Source organism: Amphibalanus amphitrite, unplaced genomic scaffold (genome assembly GCF_019059575.1).
Source record: "Amphibalanus amphitrite isolate SeventyFive unplaced genomic scaffold, NRLGWU_Aamphi_draft 000135F_arrow, whole genome shotgun sequence".
NCBI classification, from domain to species: Eukaryota; Metazoa; Arthropoda; class Thecostraca; order Balanomorpha; family Balanidae; genus Amphibalanus; species Amphibalanus amphitrite.
Genome location: NW_024881630.1, coordinates 172,265 through 196,595, shown reverse-complemented (window position 1 = coordinate 196,595; position 24,331 = coordinate 172,265). Strand labels below are relative to the sequence as shown.

The window sequence follows — 24,331 nt, the reverse complement described above, 5'->3', positions numbered from 1 at the left end:
GTCGGCTCCGAGTATCGGTGACGTGACGTCAGCCACCAGGAAGCGCCACTGGTAGGGCCGGCCGGAGAGCACCACTGCGTGGTCGGCGTACCCGTGCGTGCGGATGGTGCTGCCGTTGGCGGCGGTCAGGCGGGGCGCGGCGGCCGCGTCCAAGCTGCAGCCCGGCGGGAGCTGGCTCGGAGGCAGGACACTGATCTGAGCTCCAGTGTCCACCATCATGGTGAGCTGGCCGGTCGTCACGTGCAGGAGCGGCGCCGGCGATGCCCGGCCCGGGGACGGCGCCGATGTCCCTAGGCCGTCTCGTTTAACGGCGACCAGGAGCACGGCTCGGCGCATTTCCTGGCCGCTGCAGCGAAGCGGCGGTGGAAGAAGCACAGCTGCTTCTGTTGCTGTTGCTGTGGCTGTTGCAGCTGCTGCGGCTGCTGCCGTCGACCGCGAGAGCGGGATCGGCGCCGGTACCGGTCAGAGACTGCGCCTCCGTCACTGTCCCGGGAGGCGGCGCGGGAGCGGTCGCCGAGCGCCATCTCCAGTCGCTGAACCGCAGCCGTCAGCGATGCCACCGTGCTGTGCAGAGTTGGCACATCGCCAGCAGTAGCGCAGGCCGTCGGGTCGGTGAGCTGCACGGTCGCGAGCTCGTGAGGGCCGGTCGCCTCCAGGTATCGGTCGGCCGCGGCGGCCAGCTGGCTCAGAGAAGTGTCCTCCGGGAGGAGCAACAGGGCAGCCGTGGCCGCCCGCGGCAGGCGCTGCAGAAACAGCGTTCTAAGTAGCGCGCTGTCCTGCGCCTCCTCTCCCAGCTCCGAACGCATGCGAAGGAGCAGCTGCGTCGGCTTCTGATCTCCCAGCTGGGTGTTGCGCAGCAGGGCAGACAGGCGTGCGGCCCGGGACTGCGCCAGCCGGGCCTGCAGGGCGCTCGTCAGCGCCGTGTAGCTCGCCGGGGTCGCGGTGATGACGTCACGGACCTGCCGAGCGACGTCAGTCGGCAGGTTGGCGACTAGCAGGTCGAATTTGACGCTGCTGTCGGCGATACCGGCCACCCGGCAGGCACACTCCACCTGGGCCAGCCACAGGGCGGGGTCCTCGGCCGAGAATGGAGGCAGTCGGAACGCTGCGTGAGCCCGTGGGGCGGCAGCGGTCTCAGCGGGTGCGGGTGACGGCGGCGGCGGCGGCTGATCGGGCGACTCGGCCATGGCGACTGGTTGAAGTTGTAGTGAAGTTCGCTCTCACTAGGTGGCGCCACCAGTATCCGGTGCAGGACGGCGATGGCGGCGGCCGATGGACACGCCACGTGCGGTCGGCGTATGAGGAAAAAAATCGTCGGCGCGGCGATCGGGCACCTGACGATAACGTTGGCACAGCACAGTCACAAAAATGTCAGTAGAGTTATCACGGTCCAGTTCGGGGGGCAGGCGCTCTGAAACTCCAGCGGGAGGAGCACGCTGCTCGCCTTAACACAATTTAGGTTATATTTACTTTACACACACATCACATAAAAACGAGCGAAACGAATAAAATAGCCGAACGCTGACACCGCGCCGCGAGCCAGTGCCGAGAGAATATCGAGGCGGCGCGACCTTCAGAAACGTAAACATTCAGCTGTCGTAGGGAAAGCGCAACCAAATTACAGGCACTACAGCGGCACACTATCGCCACCACGTTTGACAACGTTGTGCCCCCCATAGTAGCCAGGTGGAACGTCGAGAAACATATATTACAATGTTCAGGAAGAAGCATTTTAAAGGAACACATATGAAATTAATCACGTCTTGTACTTGACACTATATGGCTGGGTGCAAACAATGAAATCTAGGATTTACGACAAGTGCTAGGAACTTTTAACTGATAAATTAATGATTTTTAGCTGATAGCTGATTTTTTAGCCGGTTCAAGAACTGCCCTTATTTTTTAGCCGGCTCAATTCAGCTGATCACAAGTCTGATGGGAGCTTACCAGCTTGCGCCTGTTGTCTTCACTTTTCAGAAACTTCATGGCGTCTTTTCATGGCGTCTTTTCAAAACGTCAAACTTTCATGGCGTCTTCGGCTGACTTCGCCGGCAGGGCGAGGTCCTCTGCAGCAGGTCGTCGGATGGGTCAGCGACTCCGGCCATCCTATCCAGTCTGGCCGACATCTCATCCTGCTTCTTGATGACTTGGTCTACCTTGACCAATAGCTGACACAATAGCCGGTTTTTGGTTCCTGTAAAAATGCAAACATTTCAATTCATAACATCAAACTATAAACGATTCTTATGCAACTACACTGCACTTCTACAACCAGTATAACGCCTTTTGCGGCGACTAACGGAGCGAGCGAGAGGGTGGGCCTTGCACGTGCGAAATTCCGAGGGGGTACCTCCAGCTGACTTGTGCACGGCACCCTACTAACCGGTCTCTAGCGACGTGCCAAATTTGGGCACAATCGGCCCAGCCGTTCTCGAGATCTGGAAGCGGCACCCTGCACGTGCGCACGTGCAAAATGGGTCCCAGCTGACTTGTGCACGGCACCTTACTAACCGGTCCCTAACTGTGTACCAAATTTGAGCGCAATCGGTCGAGCCGTTTTCGAGATCTGGAAACGACCCCTGCACGTGCGCACGTGCAGCAGCACCCCAACTCTGGCACATGGATATGCAGTGCCTAGTGGGTGCCTACCTACATGCCAACTTTCAGCGCAATCGGCCAAGTAGTTACCGAGATATTGCAACAATTACAAAACGGACACCTCTTCGTTTTGCACGTGGCACGTGCATAAGGGGTCACCCACATGCATCAGGAATAGTCCAATACTTGGTAGAAGGAATGAAGCTACCCTACAAAAATTACCGCGTGTAAATCGGTCAAGTGGTTGCTGAAATATAAGCCTCGCAAAAGCGTGACCCCGACTCAGAAATTTCCGTTAATCTAAGGAAAGACTACGCTCGCTTCGCTCGCTCCGTAACTACACTTCTTATGTACCTAACTGTATTATTTGTAATATCAGCACATTCCGAACTGTAGCGTTTGTTACAAGTTATTGATCCAAGCCCTGAAAACTGATTGACAATAATTTGCTTTCCATACATTACATAGGTACATTAGTTGGTGCCAAATGATTCCTTCGAAATCCTTTTAAATAATGCTGGCTCCGACTTACAAAAGTTATAACTATTAAGTGACTTTTTTGCGGAGCTCCATAGGCATGCCATATCTGATATCGATATCCAAGCCAAATATTATACATTATGCCGCACTTTTCTTGAATAATGATATACCATTTGGCAAAGTAGAAACGCCTGATCCTTTTAAGCTTACCAGATTCGGAATTCGCTCCTGAAGCAGATGTCCTGTGGCGGCCACTTGAAGGCCCTGGACGTTCCAGTGTTTCCTGTCTGGCATCGAGTGAGTCGTTCACAGCACCCCTGCTGGTCGACGGATCCTGGTGTGGCGTTGTTCCGCATGGGAAGTCGCCGCGGTCGTCCTACAGCCCCCTTCTGACTGCAGATACCGCTCGTCGAGTCACTCCTGTGGATGAGTCACGATGGGACATCTCGTCCGCCATTCCCCTGCTGGCTGACAGCACTAGTTGGCGTCGTACCATTTCGGGCCTTTCCTTACGAAGAGGCGAGAGGTCCGTCCTCCGTTTGTTGGCGGATGGTCCCGGTCCCGCCAGTGATCTCTCCGTTGACGCCGGACGAAGAGACTTCGGTCCGTTTTGTTCCCGAAACGCCTGGCGTTCATGCTGACGGAGAGGCGATCGGCTGCGCAATGGCTGACTAGATGACCTGTTGAAAAAAATCCGTAGCGTATTAAGCGAATCGGCGGGATATCAATAAATAATTATGAATTGATAAAATTAATAAACGGCTGTAAAATTTCTACCAATCCAACGTACATCGCTGAACGCGGCGTTTTTCTGGTCTACACATGGCCCAGAGTGGGGAACATTACCGTAATAAACCTGAGCAATGCCAAAGTCGAAATGGGAAAAGCCAAAAAGTAAAATAAAATATGAAACACAACATAAATATTACAAGAACAAACGAACTCATTCTTCAACCTTATCATTTATACATTTCCAAAATGGTCACATCCTTTCTTTACAGCATGGCTTCGTCTTACGAATGAATAGTCTAAAGCTGAAAATTTTCACTGAAACGAAGATTTTTTTTTTTTTGCTATGCTCAGGTTCCCTTATGCATTCATTCATATGTGTTAACATACCCAACTTCATAATCAGCTCACCTCTGATCAGTTCGAGCCACATCCAGTCCAGATGGGCAAACAGGAGGGGTCTTCAGCCCAAGTCTGGAGTGCGTGGACTGCTCCTCCGGTGACGAACTCTCGTATCGAGGGCTCGGTCTGGAGACGAAAGTCATAGCAGTTCTGACTTTTATACCGTCGCCGCGCCGGTTGTACAGCGTGACGAACGAGTTCAGACTGTATTAAACTGCGACAGTGTCCAGACCGACCAACCCGCACGACACACGTACGCCGCGCCCCACGGTACATAGAATACTAGGTAACACCGGTTTGTCCGCTCAACACAGGGCCAATGGTCACCACTTTCTTCAGCTGACGTCTGTGACATTGAGCTGACCTAGGATGATAAACAGCTGACAATTTAGGCCATTTGGAGCTCACTTGACAGCTGAAGAGCGTGATTTAAAATATAAATATTTGTCAGGCACTGACAAAAGATATTATTCACCAGTCATTTTTTAAGCACATTCTGTCATAAATTAGTTGACTCCCTCTGGTCTTCCACACGGCAGAAAATGCAAGTGCAAATTCTGCCGTCTTGAAGTGAGCCAAACGCTTATGATACACATGATCGTTTCTCTCAAATCACAACGGAAACTGCGAGAAAACAAGAGAGAGTCGGACTCTACAAATGAATGAATTTGGAAGAAAAATAGCTGTATTTTTTCCTGTGGAAATGTTGACTTTGAAAACATTGGCCATCAACTTTAAAATTGCCCCCAAATATGAAAATGTGTGAATTGACAAAACAGGCAATCTTGCTGTTTTTGCCCAAGTTTGTTCATGATTGAGAGAGATTCGATGCGAAAATGCACTGATATATACTTTTGAAAGCGAGGTCTCGATCAGTGTATTAATTTTGATTTTTAACTTAACGCTAGTCCCACTTTTCCCTCCAAGAAAATATATTTGTCAATTTTTCAATAATCATATTATGCGTCCTTGCTTTAAAAATAAAGAGAGTCGGACCGTAATTCTTTCAAAATGACTGATCGTGCTCAATATCTATCGGAATATATCAACAGATTGGCCAGACTCATTGGCTAAATATGTTTAAATTGCATTTTTCTTACTTTCTGCAGAATTTCCTGCAAAATTTTACTGTAGTTTAAGCTGCGTTTCCTGCAGATTGTGTTCACAGACCAATGGGAGACAAGTATTTCTTCATCAACAGGTTTATTCGCCATCAATTGGTCTAGCTGGTGTTTTTCGTATGCGCAGCTTATGTCACAGCTGCGTAAGAACACGTTCGCTTTAAATCATGATGGGTATTTCTTTTCGGAATATCAAAGGTCAATGTTGATGTGTTTCATAAGATTTGTGGTGGCGGGATTATCGTCATTAACGCTAATTACTTGATATCAGATTTTAATGGGGAGTGGTGTAATTCCCGCACGACTGTTGACTTTCATTGTAATTGCCTGAGCTGGTTCCTGGGCCGCCTTAGATAGCAGGATGGTGTGTCAAGTATCAACTTGACAGGAAGGTGGGTACCCAGACACTGAAATTTCTGTGTAATTTGCGCCAAAAATTAGGTACCTATTTGTGCAAAAATTAAACCCTTTTTATATAAAGCACATGTGCACATCTACCGATCAAGGCTATGGCGTTTGCCGCCATGCGCCGAATTCGGCGCATGCAAAGTTACCTACGCCTGACATGCGCTGAAATTTTCGGCGCAATCCCGCCACTATGCCGGACATATTAGGCATAACGTGTATTATTTCCAGTCTGGTACAAAACAAAAATCAAACCTTACCTAACCCTATGTTGCATGTTCATATGAACTGTAGATCAGATATTTTTTTTTGTGAAAAAATGCCCATCTTTCATCCTTTCAGCATACCTATTACCTACAACCTACTAAACAGCCTTGGTATCAACCTAGCATTCATACTTTATCTGCACATACATATTGATATATGTGGTATGTTTTGTCCAGTAGGTTATATGTAGTAGGTCAGCCGTCAGGTGCCTACATGCTATCATTTGTCATGCTTTGATTTCAGATGGTGTCTTGTGGGCTTTATAGTGGGCTTTGTGGCCCTCGTGCAAGGGTTAAGTGTTGATGCACATAATGCAATGTGTTTTTTCCATGGGCGTAGGAACCTCACGTTAAGTTTGGGGGGGGGGGCAGAGAACTTCAATGTCACTTTGTGGGAACCGTAATACCCCTATGAACAAATTCTTTGCAGTTTCGTGCTCATCTCACCTTGCCGAACCATTTCTTGCTTTTAGTTTTGAATTTAAATGAAAAATAAATATTTTACTTTAAAAATTAGCATAGCTGAAAAGTGGGGGGCATGCCCCCCTCCGCTCCTACGCCTATGGTTTTTCTTAATGGTACAAATCATCCACATTCATATGTGAAGGGTAGGTAGCTACCTACAGAACCAAATCAATGCCTCAATTGCTCATTGTTTTCTTACAATAAGTCCCTCCTCTGCCAATCGCACTTAAGTATCTACTGTCACAATGCAGTGTGCGTCATGATTTCTTAACTCTATGCTTACAATATATTTCCATTTGTCAATCACATATTGCTTTTTTTACAGGCTTTCCGGTTATGACTGAGGCCGGCATCTCACCTGTCCTGGCTACGCCAAATCACTGCGGATGCCGGATGCCGAGGACCGGAGAGCCAACCGCTTTGAGGCGTGAGCTCTGTGGCGTGGCTCGAGTGACGGCTACGGCGCCGTCGACCTGGTTGAATAGCTGGGGCCTGGACGAGGGTGCCCTTAGTACGGTGGCCAATCGGTTACGTCCGAGGGGCGCTCGAACACGCTGCCGTCGCGTGGCTGCCGGCGGCCGCCCCCTCGCACGTGAATCTTCTGGAGCGAGGACTGCGAGAGGCGGCCGCATCATCACCTGTGTCCGCGCTCAACACCGTGCCACGCACTAATGGCGGAAGCCCGACTTTCTCCGATGGAGGAGAGAAGCTGGACGCTGGCTGCCAGGCTGCTGGGGAGGGCCTCGGCACCGGCGCGCCTGTCTTCGGTCCGAGGCTGGAGATTGCGAGGCCGCCAGGCCTGGGCGAGAGCGAGAATCCCACCGTGTCAACAGAAGGCTGGCGTCACCTTCCGGTTGGACGTGTGCCCGATCCGGGCTGGGGCCACGGCGGCGGAAAGGGAAAGCGTGGCTACGCTGCACCTCGCGTTCCTGCCCCTGTATTGTATTGTATTGAACAATCATGAGCGATCCACATTCTGAAAGTGCGTGGCGATTACTGCTCAGGCCCTGTGTGCTGTCCGGCTTTGGACGGACGGATCTGCGGAGGGCGGAGTCTTCAGGTGCTGGGCGGGAGCCGTGCTGGTCTGGCTGTATTTGTATTTGTATTTGTATTTACATTTAAGAGCGATCCACATACAAAGTGCGTGGCGATTACTGCTCAGAATCCGTATCCGCGGCTGCTGATCTAATCATTCAAAACATTTGCACATCCACTCACGTCAAAACAAGGACAAGGCTGGACGAAGAGGCCGAGGAACTGCGGGCCCCGGCCGGAGAGCTGTGCTTTAGCTACCGCGCGGAGATGGTGGCGCTGGTGACCGGTCCGGAGACCCTACTCGGAAGAGACAGAGACCAGGACCTGCGTTCCGTACCTATCTGCTAACTGTGCGGTGGTGCTGGTGTAGTGCAGCATTTTTGGATGGATAGCTACATTTCACGATTAAATAGCTGTTACGTTTCAGTGCAGGTGGCGTGACGAACAATGTGGTAGTTATCTGTTGGCCACTTCTGCGGCCGCTGCTATTTCCTACTCGAAGGCGGGCGCGCTGTTTGGCTGGGCCGCCAGGATGTTCCCATTATGTGTCGACGACAAAGCGAGTGTATTCGTGTTCTTTTAATGCACAGAGGTCTGTTGTTGTATATTTGAAGTTTTATTTTAAGTTGACGATTGCGAAGGGCAGATTCATCTTCTCTCTTTCATTTGTGTTGCCACTTTATCGTTCATGTTTGTTATAAGTGTCCATGCGGCTTGGTTGTCATCTTTATTCCTGATGTATTTTATTTTACGAACATGCTGGTGATCAATGCAATACACTTTTGGTTAATAATGCTGCTTTAGCTCTGATCCTTTGTGGTATGTCTTGACTGTACTACTGCGATAGCGATTTTTCCTCACCAAAATATGCAGGCAATGAGGCAACCAATGTAAATGCTGCCAAAAGTTTGTCATTACGTGATGTATCTAAAAAACATCGAGTTCCTGAACGTGGTCGTGTACTACGTAACCGGAAACTCAATAGGACGCAGAATTCTGTGAAGCAAAACTACAGGAGTGAGGCTGGCCACGCCAAAATCAAGTGAGATATGTCTAGCCTTTCTTCAGCCGCCAAGGCTTCGATAGACTATCCCGGGTTCGGTGTCTCTCGAACTACGAAGATTAAACGTCGTCCGGCCAATCCTGGTTAAGGTCAGCGGGGATTTAGCTGTGGTTATGGAACAGGATTGGCCGTCCGAGAGACTCCGAACCTGGGGTATGTTGCAGCACAGCTATGTCGACCGAGTGTCGTCGCAAGCTGCACCACTAGACGAGAACAAATAAAACCGTCCCGTCCTAGGCTGACTAGGCTTAGCTAGGTGGCAGCACAGTCGCGCCGGCAGGGGGCAGTGCCACAACCAGCCGACTGATATTTTCGTGTGACGTCAGAACCGGTGCCTCCCTGCCGCGCCCGGGCTCGGGGCCGACTCGCGGCCGACTGCCGATACGGGCAGAGGACAGCGCCTCTCGGCGGCCAACAGCTGAACCATAAGTACAGCATTCTCCGCCAGGCGCAGCCTCACGATATCACACCCTGCCCCCCTGGCTTTGAGTTCGAGACGGCAGGCTCTCGCTACAACAACGCGATTACGTGATACCGCATTTAAACCAACATTGAACATCGAACTGTCACAACTGCCATCAAGCTGCCATCGAACTGAACAAGGACTGCCGCCGCGATATGGACATAACTACAAACACAATAAAATCCGAATCGCGAATGTCTGCCCTTTACACCAGCTTATCCGCCTGTACACAGACATATCCACTTCTACGCTTAACCCATCTCTGTTATCAACCTTCTCGGCGGCACGGATTGGCGTCCGGACCGCCGCTGTGCTGTCGCCGACGATGCAGTGACTCTGTCTTGCAGTCTCATAGCTGCCACCGCGCTCGTCGCCTGTTCCCTCGGCCTCACTCGCAGTCTCTCCACCACCCGCACGAGCGCGACCAGCCTCATACAGGTCCGCTGCGCCGCCGCGCACCCCACCTGCCCTATCGGCACTGCCTGCCACCGCTCCGCCGCCCGTACGAGTACGGTCGGTCCGATTTAGCGGATGTTGAAGATCGTCCGCCAGTCCAGTCTGATCTCGCGCAACCAGTCGCGCCCCAGGAGCGGCCGATGTCCGGACTGGCCACTGATCACCAAGTCCAGTCGCCGTTCCCGGCCACCGTACACCACCGTCACGGTCGCTTCTCCCCGGACCGGCACCTCCTGTCCCGTGAAGGACCGCAACTTGCGTGCCGATGTCTTCAACTTCAACCCCGGAACGCTGTCGACCGGCGCGATGGTTACCGGAGAGCCGGTATCGACCAGCATCTCCACCGGCCTGCCCTCGATCGTCAGCGTGACGAGCGGCAGCCGGTCGCCGCGGTCCGGCACGGATGCTGACACCTTCAGCACAGGCTCTTCTGTCAGAGATGCCACCTGACTGCGCTGAGGACAGTCCCGTTTCATGTGTCCCGTGTTACCGCACTTGAAGCAGCGCCGGCCTCCGCTCCTGCTGTGCGAGCCGCCGCGTCCGCTGTCCCGCTGTCGGGAGCCGCCCCGCTCCTGCACCGCTTTCGCAGCCGGACAGTCGCAGCTGCTCCCCTGACGGCGGCCGCGGCCGCCGCTCCTTCCACCGCCGTCGGTCGGTGCGGCCGGGCCGACACCGTCCGGCGCTGCGCCGGTCCTGGCTGCCGGGCAGTCGCGCCGCCAGTGGCCCCGGCCGCCGCAGCGGAAACATGCGCCTGGGTGCCCAGCCGGCTGGCCGGTCTCCGGTCGCTGCGACTGCCGCAGCGCCTGAACTGTGTCCGCGGCCATCGCTGCCGGCGCTGGCGCTCCCCCCAGCTGAGCCGTCAAATCCAGCACGTCCTGATGCGCGCGAGCCGTCTTCCTGATGTCCTGAAGGGTCAGGTCGGTTCCCTTCAGAGCCGCCTCCCGGACCAGCCTCCGCTGCAGCTCGCCACTGCTGCCCAGAACGCAGCGGTCTCGCAGCTGCTGGCCAATTTCCGCTGCCGTATATCCGCAACGCATCACCTGAGTGCGCAGTCTGCCTAGGAAACCCTCCAGGTTCTCTTCAGCCTCCATTGTCATTTTCTCAAATTTTCCCCGCTCTGCCACAACATTTCTTACTGGAACCAGGTATCGAGTCAGTTTCCCTTTCAGACGGACGAACTCGTCGACCTGACCATCCTCCGTCTCGTCGGGCAGGGACTCGCCTATGTCCGCTATATCTGGGCCAACCAGATGCAGCAACATTGCGCATTGTCGTGCCGTTCCTTGTACGTTGACAGCCACCATGTAACGTTCCAGCCCTCGCAACCATTTTTCAAAATCGCTGCCCGGCTTGTACGGTGCCGCCGCCATCGGCTGCATTCTCAGCAGCTCCATCCCGCTGCCGGGCGCCGAACAGCTGATCGTCCGCCGCAGCCGCCGGACCAGGCCCAACGAACCGAGCCTGAGCGGTTACCGCGCGCTTCCCGGCCAACCAGCGGACTCGTCGCAGCCAGCACCTCCGGGCGGCTTACTTCCGCTCACCTGAGCCAATCAGCGGGCCCGACACAGCCAGCTGATCCGGTCGACCAATCAGAGGCTTCAGTGTCAGCCGCTATCGCCAGGCTCACTTCCGCGCCGAATTCGCCGCACAAAATCGGGAGAAATAAAAATAACGGCCCTACTGGCGAGCGAAATGCAATGCAGGCAGAAACAAAAAGTACTAGCTACTACACTAAGCACTAAGCACTCCGTTACAAAACACTTCCCTCCGGCTCCGTTAGCACGCCCCCGCGACGTACACAACGTTACAACATGGCCGCCGCCGACCAGCACGGCGCCCATCAATCACCGTGACCGCCGGCATCCCCGTGCTTACACCACACGCCTCGGCTCCGTCACTGACTGTCCAGTTCGCTTGCCGGATCACCGCCACTCGTTTACCCGAGCGCTGCCGACTCACTGCGAACTCCGGCCCGTAGAACTCCCCGAGCCGCCGCCATTTTCCGGTCTTGAAATCCCACTTCGCTTCCAGCCTCCCGTTCCGCCATCTGATCCTTGTCGCCAAGTTTTTATACCGTCGCCGCGCCGGTTGTACAGCGTGACGAACGAGTTCAGACTGTATTAAACTGCGACAGTGTCCAGACCGACCAACCCGCACGACACACGTACGCCGCGCCCGGGCTCGGGGCCGACTCGCGGCCGACTGCCGATACGGGCAGAGGACAGCGCCTCTCGGCGGCCAACAGCTGAACCATAAGTACAGCATTCTCCGCCAGGCGCAGCCTCACGATATCACACTGACCGCGACACATCTGCTGATAGTGGTTCAGTTCACCACACTTCTGCATTTCTTGTTTGCCGCAGGACAGTATGCCTTGCCGTACTGGTGAGAGCCACCACAGTACTTGCAGTGTTTCAGCATGGGCACATTCTTCACTTGATGCAGGTTTTCCTGTTTGAATTGGATCAACTGCTGTTGGGAGACTTCAGCAGCTTGGCACATTGTAATGCACTTGGAGGGGTCCAACTTGACCTCCTGGAGGAGCCTCTTGCGTAGGCTGTCATCACTACTGCCACAGATAATTTTGTCTCTGATGAACTCGTCTTGGAGCTTGCCATATTCGCATGTTGCAGCCAATTGTCGTAGGGCAGTGAGGTAAGAATCAAAACTCTCACCTTCGGCTTGCATACGCTGAACGCAGTGTTTCTCCCAGAGATCCAAGATCTTCGTCAGGTCCTCCTTGTCCCTTGCTTCAGCAAATGGCAGACTGTTGTGCACCTCTTGCGCTTCCTCTTGCGCTCCTCTGCACCTCTTGCGCTCCAACCCTTACAAAAATATATACATATAGAAACGGTCGCCATGCGCTGTATTTCAATTCTTACATGTAAGAATGCACTCTTCACACTGATCTGGGGGGGGGGGGGGGGATAAACCTTCATGGAATGAAACCTTCAGCTCATCCAACAGCTTTCCCAGCCTCTCCACCTCAGCCATCGCAGCTGCTAATTGCTGTCGCTCAGTATCGAAGGGTGCGTTGAGCACTTTTGTGCACATAAACCATTGAGTGTTCGTTCTCTGATTTAGCACTTGAAGTGCGCCGTCGCCCATAGCAGCAAGCCCGTTTCCAGTTCCTGGATCCCCTTAACAGTGGCGTCACCAGGATTTTTTGGTCGGGGGGGGGGGGGGGCAAATCTTGCAAACCAAACCTAACCAACCCGTGCTATTCATTTTGGTAGCGGATTTAGGGCAATTCAATTTTTAGTTGTTATCCATCATCCATGTCACCGATTTGTTATGTTTTCTTCAATAATTTCTGTATGTAGGTACCATTATATGCGGAGGATATAAGAGGCGTGGAAATCCAGGAGCCCCAACGGGGCGCGGGTGAAGATTTTACAAATAACGCAGTAATCTATCACTGATGCCGATGGATAAGAATACCACAAATATGGCACGCCAATATCTATTTAAAGCTTCGTCAAATATCACACCATTTCGGAAATGACACTCTCAAGGACAACGTAGACCGTTATAGCATACTCGCATACCTACCTACCGTTACGGCATGCGCCTGGAGCACACACGTACAAAGAACACACACATGACACTCGCACCGTACACACAACCAGGCACGGAAGCATCATCACACTATTACGGTACTATCAAAGTCCGGACACTTTGCATTCGTTCATTGGAACGCAGCATGAGTCTAGAGCAGGTCCATTCGTCGGTTTCCCATCTGTGCAAACATCGTGACCAGAGCCTCCATGTCCAGACCCTTGGCGATATCGTGCTCTGCGTAAGCGAACATGAGCTGCTGCAGCCTGGGCTGAATGATGGTCGTCCGCAGCTTACCTTTCAGTAGAGCAAGCTTACTGAACCGCCGCTCCACGCCAGCCGATGTGACTGGGAGGGTGAGGGCCACTCTGTAGAGCCAACGCAGAGCCGTGAATTCCGGCGGTATGGAGCTGTATGCTGAGAGCATGTCGCAGTCCGACTCCGTGGGCACCGTGTTTCTAGCCAGAAGCCACTGGCTCTTCAGCTCAGCCAGTTCCAGTCCGTAGAACGAAGCCAGCCTCTCTACCGCAGCCCGGGGCTCCTCGGGCGGCAGCCGGTGCCCCACAGGGAGCGTGTTCGCGTGCTGCCAGGTGTTAGTCGATCGTCTGCAGCTTCATGGCCAGCTGTCGAGGGTGTCTTCTCCGGCCCGACCCGCCTCAGAGTTCGGCGGCTTCCGCTAGGCGTCCCGGGGTTGCGCCACCAGGTGGCGGCGGCGGCGGCTCACGGACGCGAGTGGCGCGTCGTGCCCGCCGCCGTTCACTCTGCCGCCAGCTAGTTAGTTGCTGGTAGATGGCGCTGACCACCGGGAGGTGTCCCATAGCACCTCTGCACGGCCCAACCCGGCAGCTGCCGGCGGGAGCCGTCAGGTCGGCTAGCCCGGTCCTCCGCTACGCACTGTACCGCCGCGGTCACTGGCACCGCGGTTTCCAGTGGGGCGGCCGCAGGCTGCTGACCGGTGCTTGGTGAGAGACAGGCCGAGCACCACCTTCCACCGTACTGCCGCGGGCTGGACGGGGGGGGGGGGGCGGGTGGCGGACAGTGCGGCGAGGTGGCCGTTTGAGCGCCGCCGGCCCCGTCCTACTGCGGGTGTCACCGTCGCTTGAGGTGGGCAGACGGCTGGCGGACTGTGCGACGAGGTTTGTGGGCGAGTGCCGCCGCCCCGATCTGGCGCGGGTCTGGTCCCCGCGGGGATGGGCGGGGAGGCGGTCGTTTTACGCGGCTAGATCCTTGGGCTAGACGGGCGGAGGAGCGTTGTCCGTGCCGCCGCAGCTCTTGAATGCTGCGGGGCCCGGGCAGCTGGCTAGACGGCTGGAACGGCGGGGTCGGCGACCGCTCGCATCCACCCGTACTTCTGCAGCTCTTGAACGCCGCGGGGTCCGGGCAGCTGGGCAGACGACTGGAACGGCGAAGTCGATGACCGCGCGCAGCCGCCCGTACTGCCGCAGCTCTTGAACGCCGCGGGGTCCGGGTGGCTGAGCCGACGGCGGGAGCGTACACAGCATCTACAACCCGCTGGAGGCTAGCGCTACTATACTTCAGGCCCATGAGCAGCACTTTGGGTTTATAGCCCCCAAAGGGTGTTATAAACCCAGCGAGCTTGGCGCACTCAGGCAGCACGCAGATCTGGTAGAAGCTTTTAGTCATGTCCTTCGAGCTCACAAAGCCCTTGTTTCGCCCCAGATCCTCCAATATGTGCTGCATATTAGGGAGCGGGTAATTCAGGGTCTCGGTGACAGAGTTGAGCTTCACGAAGGACTGACAGAGTCGCCAGGAGTCGGACTCTGAGGTGGGATTTGGCTTCTTCACCAGGATGCATGTGGTGTAAACCCATCGTACGCCGGCTCTATCAGGTCCTTTTTGAGCATTTCCTCCAGCTGACGCCAGAGCTCTTGGCGCTGGTGCTCTGAGCACGGGTACGGGCGCGAGTGCACGGGCTCCGCTCCCGGTTTTAGTCGGATGGTATGAGCCGCTATTTCTAAGCGGCCGGGGTCGTAGTTGTGGCTCGAGAATATGGATTGATAGCGGCAGAGCAATTCCTCTACACGCCGTCTCCAATCCCCATCTAGAGATGCTCCATGGGAAATTGATTTAGGAATTGTTGGCGGCTCGGCCAGCGACCGGTCCAGAGCGGTGGCCCAACACCGTCCTAGTCCTGACCTCCCGCCGGATCCACACGCACCGTGGCGACCAGCCCTTCATACTGCTGTGTCTGCCCCAGCTCGTAGCCGGCGGGCATTTGTATGTCGTCCTCGGTCGGATTAACGAGTGGGATCCGGATGTAATCCACCGAATTTGTTTTGGCCACCGAGCTCAAAGCTGGGTACCTCCAGAAACGGTTCGAGCGTTTCCTCGGGTGGCTGAGGAACAAACTCGACCAATTTCTCGGACGAGCCCACGGCCCGCCGTGTCCAGCTTAGCCGCGATTACGCACACGTGCCTCGAGGGCACTGTCACGTCCGTGGGAAGACACACCGCTCGCGGGCCGTTCTACAGCCCACAAGAGGAAGCGAATGGGACGCGGCTGCTCCCTATCTGAACACACCCCTCTACCTTATAGTTTCCGTTCAAGCGCGAGTAACTCGGTAGCACACACAAGCGATCGAGAGCCGCAGGAGAATGTATTTTTTTTTTTTACTAGAGTATGGCACGGTGACTATAAATAGTAGTATAGTCTAATAGTATAAATAGGAGTATGGCTTCTGTACGCTGAATTACAATAGTGGCGCGATTACTACAAAGTCTGGAGGGTTGCCGTTACTAATGCTGCTCTGCGCCGTAAGGAAGCAGCCCATCGTCGGATGCGTCGGAGTCCCTCTAGGGAGACCAAAGATGAGTTTGAGATGAAAAGAAGAGAGTTCAAAACCGTGTCAAGTGAGAAATATTGTAACTATCTTCGTGGTCTTACAGCAGATTTTAAAACCAATCCCAAGCGATACTGGTCTTTTTTAAAATGTGTCAGTAGCAAATCATCTGTTTCACCTGTTCTCCGCGCATCTGATGGTAGTATCACTACTGACGATCAGAGTCGGGCTGAGCTTTTGAATGACGCCTTTACTGAAAAATTTTCGTCACTTAGAATATCGGCCTTGCCTGAAGCCCCCTGTTACAATGTCGATTCGCTGCCCTGCTTTGATGTGACAGACTCTGTAGTTCGAGCTGCTTTGAAAACGGTTCCCATTAGCAAAGCGTGCGGTCCGGACAATGTTAGCGCTCGCATTATTGTTGAGTGTGCGGATGAGCTGGTGGTCCCGCTGACAAAAATATGCATCATTTCTGTTCGCTCGGGTGTCTTTCCTGACAGGTGGAAGCAGGCAAACATCATACCGATCTTTAAAAAAGGTGACAAGAAAGTCCCATCAAATTATCGATCGATTTCACTGCTTCCCCTCTTCGGAAAGATACTCGAGCGCATAATTTACGACCAGTTATTTAGGCATGTTGCCCCGGTACTATGCACTGAGCAGCATGGCTTCGTACCGCGGAGATCATGTATCACAAACCTTGCTGTGTACCTCAAGGCTGCGTGGGAGGCCATTTCGGACGGTTATCAGACGGACGCTATGTATACAGATTATTCGGCCGCCTTTCAAAGCGTGAACCATTCGCTTCTTCTTCATAAACTAAATCAGTCCTACAAACTTGAAGGAATTGCTTTAAATTGGTTCGTCTCGTATCTGTCCGGAAGACGTCAGAGGGTCATTGTGAATGGCAAAACGTCAAATTGGACGTCAGTTCTGTCTGGAGTTCCCGAAGGATCCCTTTTGGCACCACTTTTGTTTTCACTATTCATTAACGATTTACCGCAAGAAATTAACGCCGGCTGCCTTATGTACGCCGACGACGTTAAAATTTTCCGCAAAATTGTCTCGCCATCTGACGGACCACTGCTGCAGGCCGACCTCGACCGACTCGCTGCCTGGTCTGTCAGGTGGGGACTCGCCCTAAACCCAAGAAAATGCAAGTCATTCACGATCACTCTCAGGCGTGCACCCGTCCAAACCCATTATTTCATCAATGCCACTGAGCTCGAGCACGTTGGAGAAATCAGAGACCTCGGCATCACACTAGACACGAAGCTCACATTCGCCTCACATGTCAACGAAATTGTTAAAAAGGCGAACCGTGGCCTAGGATTGCTCATTCGATCATTTCAAACCGGCCGAAAAACAAATTTTGACACCAACGCACTACTCTGTGCGTACTTCTCCAACGTCCGCTCGATTTTAGAATACGGCAGCGTGATATGGGCGGGTGCGGCTGAAACCCACACGGTGCGGATCGATCGAGTGCAGCACAAGTTTCTGATGTGGCTTTGTGCGCATACGTCCTCTCGACACATCTCATCGCTGTCATATGCCGATCTCTTAAGCCACTTCCGACTGCCACGCCTATCTTCCCGAAGAGTCCAGCACGATTTGATGTTCATGCGAAACCTTTTTGGTTCACGTCATGACTCCGGGCTCTTACTCAGCAGTTTCGGCATGCATGCACCCACCCGATCGGTCCGCACCAGCAGACTTTTTTATGAACCCTGCCCACGTGTGAACACTATGAAGCGAGGTTTGTTTGTGAGATTGTCACACGTGGCGAACTCCTTTTTACGTAGCTCACCAGAAGCAGATTTTTTTGCTGATGCTCCTGGCGCTTTTAAAAAGCATGTTGTGAAGTACATAACATCTATTTAGCGCAGTGTCTTTTACAACACTATTTTACTTTATTCCTTTTTCGCAGTATATCTTTTCCTATCATCTCTTCCCGTTCATTTTTTACGTTTTAATCCTTGTCATATTTGACATTTTAGATATATAGGCAAGGCATAGCATATCTAGCTCATACAATCGTTTATCGGGCGTGGTTGTTATTGTCTGCATGAGGTGTGTGTGTATGTGTGTGTGTGTGCGTGTGTGTTTTTTTTGTGACTTCACCTGTAAGTGGGGGTTGCCCTGTTGGTGATAGAATAAATAAATAAAAAAATAAAAAATAAAATAAATTGGAAGCCGTTCCGTCGCGTACACTACACCGGGAACATGTCTGATGTCGGTGGTGAACTGAGCCACGTAGTCAAGATGACGTGTCTCCCGTGGCGAGTAGCGATCACTGGCGGTGTTGAACGCCGAGGTCAGTGGCTTGTGATCAGTGAAGATGATGACTTCCCGGCCTTCCAGCCGGGCCACCAGTAGATTCTCTGCGCCAGCTGTTACATTCGCCCACACCCGAAGTGCCCCTCATGCAGCTCATTCTTTATTTGCCTGCGCAGAGCCCGCGGGATCACGACCCGGCCTCCCCACAGCACGCAGTCCGCGTCTGTCGACGGCTCCCGGGGGAGGGGGGATGGGAGACGACGTCTGCCGCTGAACGCGCCTTTCCCAGTGCCTCTGCCGCGACGCCGTACCCGTCGTCTGCCATTATGGAGCAGGCACGCGTCAGCAGCTGATCCAAGCTGAGGGACTCCATGCGGCTGCCTGCTCGGAGAATCTGGCGCACAGAATCCGGCAGGCCGGCGGCGAATGGACACGCCAAAGCGGTGTTCGAGACGCCTAACAACGACGCCAGCGGGCGCAAGTCGGCTAGGTAGACGTCAGCCGCCGCTCCGGGTCGCAGCTTCCAGCCGATGAACTGTTCGTAGGCCAGGATCTTGCGCAAACGCCGCTAGCAGCGCTTCCTTGAGCTTGTCGCCAGTCTTGTGTTCATCACTTTGTTGCTGATATACGGCGAACGCGCCACCGGTAAGATGCAAGGGGATGACCTTCTCCAGTTCCTTTACCCCTCTCAGTTGACACACTAGCTCAGGTTTCGCGCACCACTCGCACACCGGAGTAGACCGACTTCATTCGAATTCCGGGATGAGACGTAGGTCCATAATGCCCGCCAGCTTGAATTCTGACCGCACGCTCAGAAAGCCGAAATAGCTTGTGGACATCCGCTGTGTGCCTCTCCAAACCGTGCCATAGGTACGTACAGTGGGTCTATTTAAGATCTCCAGAGCCACCACGTGGCGCTACGGTCGGGGTAGGGCGAGTCCAAATCCCGAGGAAAGTCAGGTCACCGGTCATTGTGGGGGAAGGAGGGAGGGGGAGTGACGCGGTATCACGGCGCATGGGGCGTGCTTAGCGCCGGGAGTGGGCCGCCCAGGGCCGCCCGCCACTGCGCCGAGGCTGAGGGGAGGGGATAATGGTTGCGGGTGCGTTCACTCCGGTATAGTGGTATCCTGTTCATGTGGAACCGGCAGGAATGCGACTGAAGGGAATCATTATCTCAAACAAACGGGCAAGCCAGAGGCAGCGTCAGTTCCAGCCAAAATGTTGAACAATGATAATTGAAATCTAGGACGTATTCATAGCATGCAACTATTCAGTCGATAGTTGCATTATGCTTTTCATGATGCATGATGAGGCTTTTCTAAACTGTTATTTGAGTTCGATATTTTTCATTTGGCACGTTCAGTTTTGGTGGGGTTTATCGGGTCGAAAAGAAGCAGAAAAGAAAAAAAGAATTGAAATGGCTCCAGACAAATGACCAAAAATATTTTCTTAAAAAATGAAACTTGTTAAACATTTTTAAGCTATATTTTTGACTTTTGGAGGGGATATTGGGGAAAGGTATTGGGGAAAGATGTCATCGTGCTTAGGTATATGTGTTGCAGTAGAAGGAAAGGTTTTGGTTCGTGTCTAGATAAAACCAGACCCGGGAGTGGGGCTCGAACTCACGACATCGCATTCAGCTCACAGGTTACCCAACCTCAACGCTACGAGCACCTATCGCCCTGCGCAGCTTGCTCAGTGTTTCGGCTAAAGTTCGGCCAAAGTGTCTGACGTCTGTCAATGTCACGAGGCGAAACCCCAAGGTAAATATCCGTCCCGGTAGCTCGGTCGGTAGAGCGTTGGACTCTACGTGCCATGTGGTGAGAGCGCACGTCCCGGTTGCAAAAGTCCGGATTCGAAACGCGACGTGTGCTTGATGTTTTTGAGCGGCTCCTGACAGTATGGTTTTGGTTAGCGGCAGGCCGCTGTCAGGCGAAGTCAGTGAGGGGACCGGCGTGCGCGCCTATGTGCGCACGTTAAAATTTGGACTCTAAATTCTGCCATAGACCAGGAATTGCTTGATCGGAGGGTTGAGAGCAGGGTCAACGCAACAAGCTCAGCTTAGCGGGGACTTGTCCTTTGTCCTTGTGATTCCTTTCTTTCAAAAGGTTCGGGCCAAATTTATATTAAAAAAAGGGAGCCTAACCGGGTTGGGCCGGGTTGAACCCGGTTGGACCGGTGTCTTACACGCAATCATGGTCAGACAAAACAGAGGCTAATTTCGAGTCCAATATTTTTATTAACTGATCTTTTTGTTTTTAGCTTACACGGATAATAACTTTTAGCTTTTTTAACCCCAGACTTCATGCACAAAAATGTGGCATTCGTCCACTTTTCCTCAGCTTCTCCTAGCGACTTGATTTGACCTTCAAGGCCCATCTTACCAGCAAAAGAAAATCACCTGCGTGATAATTATTTGCCAAAGGGCGCTCTACGCATGAAACGCCAGCCGGTCAAAAAAAAAAAAAACCGGCGAACGATACGATCTTTCTATTGCTTGAATTAAAATAATCTTAATCCTTATAGCTACTGGTCGCCCGGAGCATTCGCTAGCATTCCATTGCCAGCTGCATTACTAACATCACATTTGCATTACTTTGGGCTCACCATAGTTGATAGTCATGCCTCATTATCCTTTCCTTCCAAGCAGCCAACTGCCAAGCTAACCGGCCGCCCGGCCCACCACCGCGATATGGAACAACGCTGGAGTGCGCCATTTGCCTGCGGCAGTGCCCCACCGTGCCGGGGCTGTTTGACAGGTCACCCGCACCGTGACCTCGCCACCCCCCCCCCCCCCCGCCCACCTCCCCATCGGGCCCAGCTCGGTAGTGACCTCTCCTTGAATATCACATGGACTCGACTAAGGCTCAACGCCATCTAGTTGCGTCTGGAGATCCTTACTAGATCCACTGTACGTGTTACACCAAACTGTCTGTATTCACCACTGCGAGACTGTCGCAACCCTTGCCAGTCGGAACGCAGTGCACACCCCAGACACCCCTACCCCACTCCCCGACTGCCTCCAGCGAACTGCCGCCCAGTCTCCCGCCGGCCGTCAACTCCCGAGAGACGGCCTAGCCCGGCAGCTACGACTGGACCGAAATGAGGCGCAACACTAACTACGTACAGTTTGTCGCGAACCATTGCATACAGTCTCTGAAACAGCACACGCCACACAGTAACAAACTATGGACTTGAAAAATCACATCACAATCACTGGGCGAAATAATCTGTTGGCGTCAACAGTATTGCCCTGGACGAGCACGAAAAATGTTTAAGCAACGGATGACATAAAACGCGATAATAATGTGGATGGCTCCGCCTTGTACTTATCTAGCTCCTCAGGCCTCAGAAGTTTCACTCCAGATTCAGTGCAGCTGTATTGTCCGAGGGCAGGCAGCAGATCGAGGGCAGCAGAGCGAGAGACCCACAGAGACGGGACGGACAACGTCCACCCATTGTAGGTTCCGCGCCACGAATGTATCCGACTTTCGGAAACTCCGACCACTAATTCACATCCCCACTTATTTTTAAGTGTCATAGCCTAGCCGCTGTGGCGGTTTTGAAACACGAGCCGACCGTCGCAGCGGCACAGGAGACCCACACGAGTCGACCGTCGGGCTGGCCACGGCACAAACTGACATGGAGACGTGAATCGTTCCTCCATTGTGCTCGAATGGAGGAACGATTCACGTCTTCAGCAGATTCTATGGAATCCTTTGCGTCCAAGATTTTATCTTCGGCAACTGAGACAATTCCGAGGACCACCGGTATGCCTCGCCGTCCCCCAGTTTCATGGTGGACAGACAAGTGCAAGGAGGCCATTCGCGCACGAAGGCGGGCCTTTCGAAGTTTTGACCGCAGGTCTACTACCGAGAAAACCTTGTTGCCTTCCGTAAAGCACGAGCCTGTGCCAGGCGCACGATTAGGGAAGCGAAACGTGCTTCTTGGGTAAACTATGTTAGCCAGGGTACTAAATCCGCTGGAAGGCGTCCTCAGCGGTTGGCGTCCACTCCACCGGCGCCGCGCGTTTGCGTTTCTGGTCCAGCAGGTGGTGAAGCGGTCGGAGGAGGCCGGCAGCACCAGGTAGGAACCGGTGATAGTGGGTCACCAGGTCGATGAACCTACGCAGTTGGCGTTGCGTGGTCGGCTGCGGAAACTCCTGGACTGCGGCGACCTTCTCCGGCAGCGGGGCGATGCCGTCCGGTGATACATCGTGACCGAGGAAGCTGATGCGGTTGACGCCCAGTACGCACTTCTGTGGGTTGATCGTGACGCCGAACTGGTCGAGACGTTCCAGTACCTGACGGAGGTGACGGCGGTGCTGCTCGACGGACGTGCTGGCGATGAGGATGTCGTCGATGTACACGTAGCAGCACGTCAGCCCGCGCATCACCTCGTCTATGAATCGCTGGAATGTCTGACTGGCATTGCGAAGACCGAAGCTCATCCGCTGCATCTCGAATAGCCCGAACTGTGTGACGATGACCGTCTTCGGGATGTCAGCGGGTTCGACCGGGATCTGATGGTAAGCGCGGACGAGGTCGATCTTCGGGAAGATGGTACAGCCGTGCAGGTTCGCGGAGAAGTCCTGCAGGAACGGTATGGGATACCGGTCCGGGACGGTGGCGGCGTTCAGGGCGCGGTAGTCGCCGCACGGGCGCCACTGTCCGGGCTCCTTCTTGGGCTCCATGTGAAGGGGCGACGCCCAGCTGCTCTTGGATGGGCGGGCGACCCCGAGGCTGATCAGTTTGTCCAACTCCTGACGGGCGATGCGGAGGCGGTCGGGCGGCAAACGCCGAGGGTGCCCTACACGAGGAGGTCCACGTGTCACGATGTGGTGAGTGACGTTATGGCGCACGGGCAGAAGTTGCGCAGATGTGGCCGTCACTCGCGGAAACTCTCTAAACAAGTCTTCGAGAGTGGGCGCCGCGCACATGCGCACTCCGACGGAGCCGATGTCGGCTCGGGTGCCCACAGCGCACGTCGTGCCGTGTTCAGCCTGGAGGAGCTGACGGCGCATGTCCACCAGCAGACGATGATGGGCGAGGAAGTCCGCTCCCAAGATCGGCATCGATACGTCGGCGACCATGAATGTCCACGGGTAGTCCACTGTTACGAAACGCACCGAAGTCGAAATAACGCCATGGAGCTTGATTTCTATGCCGTTGGCGGCTTCCAGTCGAGGCGAGTCGGGCTGCTGCACAGTGGTGCCGTCGGCCACGACTCGTGGTGGGACGACACTCACCTGCGCGCCGGTGTCGACGAGGAACCGCCAGTTCCGGACAAGGTCGGTGACATAGAAGAGGGGCGCCAGTGTTGGCCGGCCCGTCTCCGCTGGCGCTAGCGCGGACAGGCGGGCTAGTTTCCCGACCAGGAGCACGGCGGTCTGCAGCGGTGGGCCTCCGCGCCGAACTTCTGGTGGTACCAGCAGTACCCTTCATTCGATGCCACCGATGCCGATTGCGAACCGCCAGACGACGCAGGTGCGGGTCGGCGCGGACGGGACCGGGAGCGGCCACGCCGAGGAGCGTCGGCACCGCCCCGCTGGAACACGGCTTCGATTCGTGCTACCGCAGCGGTGAGGGCGGTGACGGCAGCGGCCATGCCGGAGTTACCGCACCCGCAGGCGGCGGGCGGTCCGGCGGCGGCCACTGCGCTGGCCGGCGGGGCGAGCATGACCCCAGGGCCGGCCGGCGGGCCACAGGCGGCAGCGACGCCGGCCGTCAGCGTGCAGACAGCAGTCACGGCGCCGCCGCCAGAGGCCTCCTGGAATCGGTCGGCCGCGCTGGCCAGGTCATCAATGCTGGTATCCTCCGGCACCAGCGCGAGGGCGGCGCGGGCTGTCGGCGGCAGACGCTGGAGGAACGGCGTCCTGAAGAGTCCCAGGTCGTGACCTGCGCTGCCCAGCATGTGCTGCATGCTGCGCAACAGCTGCGTGGGCTTCCTGTCGCCCAGCTGATGGTCTCTGAGAAGTGCCTCGAGGCGCGAGGCCCGCGACTGGGCTAGGCGCGTGCTCAGGGCCCTTTTTAGTTCTGAGAACGAGCCGGTCTCGGCTGTCATCACGTCTCGAACTTGTGAAGCGACTTGCACAGGCAGGTTGGCCACCAGCAGCCGGAATTTGTCGTGGTCATCCGTGATGCCGGCGACAGCGAAGGCACATTCGACCTGCACCAGCCATAGCTCGGCTTCTTCAGGTGCGTAGGCCG

General features: G+C 54.5%; 1 protein-coding gene across 1 annotated transcript; it reads right to left on the bottom strand.

Moving 5' to 3' along the window:
• Nucleotides 1-290: 290 nt before the first annotated feature.
• LOC122382177 lies at nt 291-1,187 on the bottom strand. The gene has a single exon (XM_043367158.1). It carries the CDS (start codon nt 1,185-1,187, stop codon nt 291-293), a length of 897 nt encoding a protein of 298 aa, XP_043223093.1.
• Nucleotides 1,188-24,331: the final 23,144 nt, after the last annotated feature.

Bases quoted from the DNA above. Each gene is read 5' to 3' on its own strand.
- LOC122382177 (XM_043367158.1), bottom strand. From the start codon at position 1,187: ATGGCCGAGTCGCCCGATCAGCCGCCGCCGCCGCCGTCACCCGCACCC.